At 39.2% G+C, this 3,827-nt stretch overlaps 1 gene segment (V, D, J or C); it reads left to right on the top strand.

Annotated features, from left to right (window-relative positions):
• The first annotated feature begins 2,399 nt into the window (after positions 1-2,399).
• Positions 2,400-2,951, top strand: LOC129622038 (T cell receptor alpha variable 13-1-like). The segment is given in 2 exon segments: positions 2,400-2,451; positions 2,620-2,951. Coding segments are annotated over 2 exon segments (384 nt in total).
• Positions 2,952-3,827: the final 876 nt, after the last annotated feature.

The following is a 3,827-nucleotide window of genomic DNA, read 5'->3' as shown; positions in this document are numbered from 1 at the left end:
TAAAATGTTTTCTCTGAAATTTGTATAAACATAGTAGATTAATAATACACATTTATTTCTAAGATAGTAAAGAAATCAGAAAGGGTATAAACCTGCAATCACAAAAAGAATAGATAAGGAGATCACAGCACATAGTGATGTCAAAAAAATTTCAGAAGGTGAGAAGTGTAAGGAAGAATTAAAGCTTGTGTTACAGACTAGACGAAGAAGAAACCTAGGTTTAGTGCGAGAGGTGTCACATTGTGTGCTGTGGAAGAGTTTACAAAAGAAGGACCAGTTATCTTTGAATAGTTGAGAAAGATGATGTTGCTCTTGCGAGTGCCTGTGTATGTATGGGTTGAAGGTTTGTGGCGGGCACTAAAATAGGAGGCCTGAGTGAGATTACTTATAAGTAAAGAACACCAGTGCTCTCCACAATTCTTTATAGTAGTGTTAGTCGATCGGTCATGTCTGACTCTTTGCGACCCCATGGACCGTAGCCTGCCAGGTTCCTCTGTTCATGGGATTTTTCCAGGCAAGAATACTGGAGTGGGTTGCCATTCCCTTTTCCAGGGGATCTTCCTGACCCAGGGATCAAATCCAGGTCTCCCTCATTGCAGGCGGATTCTTTACTGTTTGAGTCACCAGGGAATTTATAACAAGCAATGCTTGCTTTCTAAATCCAGAAGAAAAGTGGAAGTTAGTCTTTGATGAATTAAGAATGTCACATAAAAAATTGTTCCAAACTTTGTGTATTACCTGGGCTTCCCTGGTGGCTCAGATGGTAAATAATCTGCCTGCAATGCAAGAAGTTTAACACACATAAAACCCACACATTTTAATAAATATACCTTTAATATATTGAGTAGATATTCTTCACCATAGCTGTGTAAATTTCTAAAGGTATGAGATATAGAACAGAGGTTAATTTATTCTTTGTAATCCACAGGGCCAGAGAATCCAAATCACAGGAGAGGGGCTTCTACCTCTGGAAATGAGGTAGTCTTGGTTGCCCAGGGACCATTTCTTATGACAGGTTCCTTAGGGTCAATCTTCTATTTGCACTATTTCTCTAGAAGACACAGGCAATATTGAGGCTTTCTTGGCTTTATTCTCACAGAGGTAACCAGAAAATTCCAAGTAATCAAAGTGGTTTTGGCAGAGGAAGATAATTCTGGAAACTCACAGAAGTTAAGGGGAAATGTCTTGGGGAAAGAACCTTTTATTGGGGAAATGTCAATGTCATTGTCTGGGGGAAACAACATTGTAGTGGAGTTTGGAAGAACAATAATAGAATATAGACTCTGAGCCAGCGATGGCCAAGGCAGCAGAAGCATGCCAGTAGAATTGACTCATACTCATACTCTGGAGGAAATTCCTCTAAGGCTGAGTCACTCACTGCTTTTAAGTTATGTGTGAGTTTGAGGTGTCTAATATAATGATTTGATATATGTATATATATTTGAAGTGATAACACTGATAAGGTTAGTGAACACATTTTTCACTGCACATAATTACCAGGGTTTTTGTCTTGTTGTTATTATGGTGAGTTATTTAAGGACTGCACTCCGAGTAACTTTCAAATGAAAAGTACAGTGTTGTTAACTACAGTCACAGTTGACAGGCAAGTGCACTGGGACGACCCAGAGGGATGGTATGGGGAGGGAGGAGGGGGGAGGGTTCAGGATGGGGAACACATGTATACCTGTGGCATATTCATTTTGATATAATGGCAAAACCAATACAATATTGTAAAGTTAAATAAAATAAAATAAAATAAAATAGGCATTCGGAATATCAAATGATTTTTTCTCTTATACTCTTCTTTGGCTTACATGTTCCTTTTAGAAAGATTTTCTCCCCAAAGTAGACAAAAGAGCATGGTATACGGGCTGAAAAGGAAAGTTTTATATTTTTATGTTTAAGAGTGAATCATCTTGCTTTTCTAATTTCAAAACTAATATCAGGCCCATCATTGGATGAAGAGCAACAGCATCTACCTCCTTCTAACTTACTAAAAATGACTCAGTTGTGTGCAGAGGTGTAAATCTTAATCTCTACATTCTTACTGTGCATTTAAATTTTCAATCTAAGACATAATTTGTTTGATCTTTGCTGTCTTTATGCATCAGAGTCCCTCATAGGCACAGGTATGAGAAAGACATTTAACCAGAGAGTTCAGTAGGTAGAGATGTGACCACCAGATGGCGGTGCACCTCTGCTGATCAGAACATGTGGAGGGTTCATTGAGTGGGTTTTGAATGGATAGGTAGGCTTGGGGCAGAAGCAGAGCCTTTTTCTTACTGGCTGGGTAGACAGTGAAAGAAACCACTAGAGAAAAGAAGGGATCACTTGGTAACAGAAGCAGCTCTTCTGGCTGGAGACTGCAGATCCACAATTGATCCTAAATGGCAAAAACAATGAAGACATCCATTGGAGCTTTAATCACATTCTTGTGGCTACAGCTGGACTGTGAGTTAAGGATTTAAGGGAAATAGAGTGTATTAGTAGATATTCTTTAGATGCCAAGACTGAATTTATTCAGGTTTCTTCTAGTTATTGTAGAAAAGGAAAAGTAAACTCTAGAGCTAAATAATCTGACAACCCTTCTCCTTTCTCTGACTTCTACTTTCTCCATAGGTGTCAGCCTTGGGAACAAGGTGGAGCAGAGTCCTACCCTGAGTGTCCAGGAAGGAAACAGCTCTGTTATCACCTGCACTTATACAGATGGTAACTCAGCGTATTTCCCTTGGTATAAGCAAGAACCTGGGAAAGGTCCCCAGTTCCTTATAGCTATTCGTTCAAATAAGGGAAAAGAGGAAGACCAGAGACTAACTGTTTTATTGAATAAGACAACCAAACGTCTCTCCCTGCACATCGCAACCACTGAAGCTGGAGACTCAGCTGTCTACTTCTGTGCAGCAAGTACACAGTGCTTCCCAGGCATCTTCTGTCTGTACTCAAACCTGTGACTGGGGCAGCCCCCTTGCTTTGGTGCAACCTTCAAATATGACAAATGTTATATTGTTAGTCTGCAGGTGGAAACTGATGTGCTAGTCATAAAAAACAAGTGAAAGAAAGTGAAAGTCACTCAGTCGTGTCCAACTCTTTGCTACACATGGACTATACAGTCCATGGAATTCTCCAGGCCAAAATACTGGAGTGGGTAGCCTTTTCCTTCTCCAGGGGATCTTCCCAACCCAGGGATCGAACTGAGGTCTCCCGCATTGAAGGCAGATTCTTTACCAGCTGAGCAACAGGGGAAGCCGAAGAATACTGGAATGGGTAGCCTCTCCCTTCTCCAGGGAATCTTCCAGACCCAGGAATCGAACTGGGTCTCCAGAATTGCAGGCAATTCTTTACCAACTGAGCTATCAAGGAAGCCATAAAAAGCATTGGATAAGAATATTAGGCTCAAGGGTAGCTAGAAAGGGTTAGAACATGTTATTGGATACCTGTTGCTTACTGAATTCCTGAAGAGAGTTAGTAATTTACTGATTTATTTTGAAATTGTAAGACCAACTTTACATTTTGCCATTCAGACTCCTCTTCTATAAATACTCCCCCTGTTATCCATATCACAATCCTTATTAAGAATGGGTTTTAAAAATATTGTGCTTTGAAAACAGCATATTTTTATGATCATACAAATTACATGCCAAATATGAGAAAATGCTTTATATAATTAATATGATATTGACAATTCTATGATCACACAATGTTGCTAATATTCAGTTTACTCTTTTTATAAATTCCTATCTTAATTAGTATCTTTTTCCACTTAATATTAAATATTGAGCTGAGCATTCCCCATTTCATTGTCTTGTTCCCAAACATCAGCTTTGAAA

Source organism: Bubalus kerabau, chromosome 10, assembly GCF_029407905.1.
Source record: "Bubalus kerabau isolate K-KA32 ecotype Philippines breed swamp buffalo chromosome 10, PCC_UOA_SB_1v2, whole genome shotgun sequence".
Taxonomy (NCBI): Eukaryota; Metazoa; Chordata; class Mammalia; order Artiodactyla; family Bovidae; genus Bubalus; species Bubalus kerabau.
The sequence above is the reverse complement of the archived record's forward strand: the minus strand, read 5'-3'. Positions and strand labels throughout refer to the sequence as shown.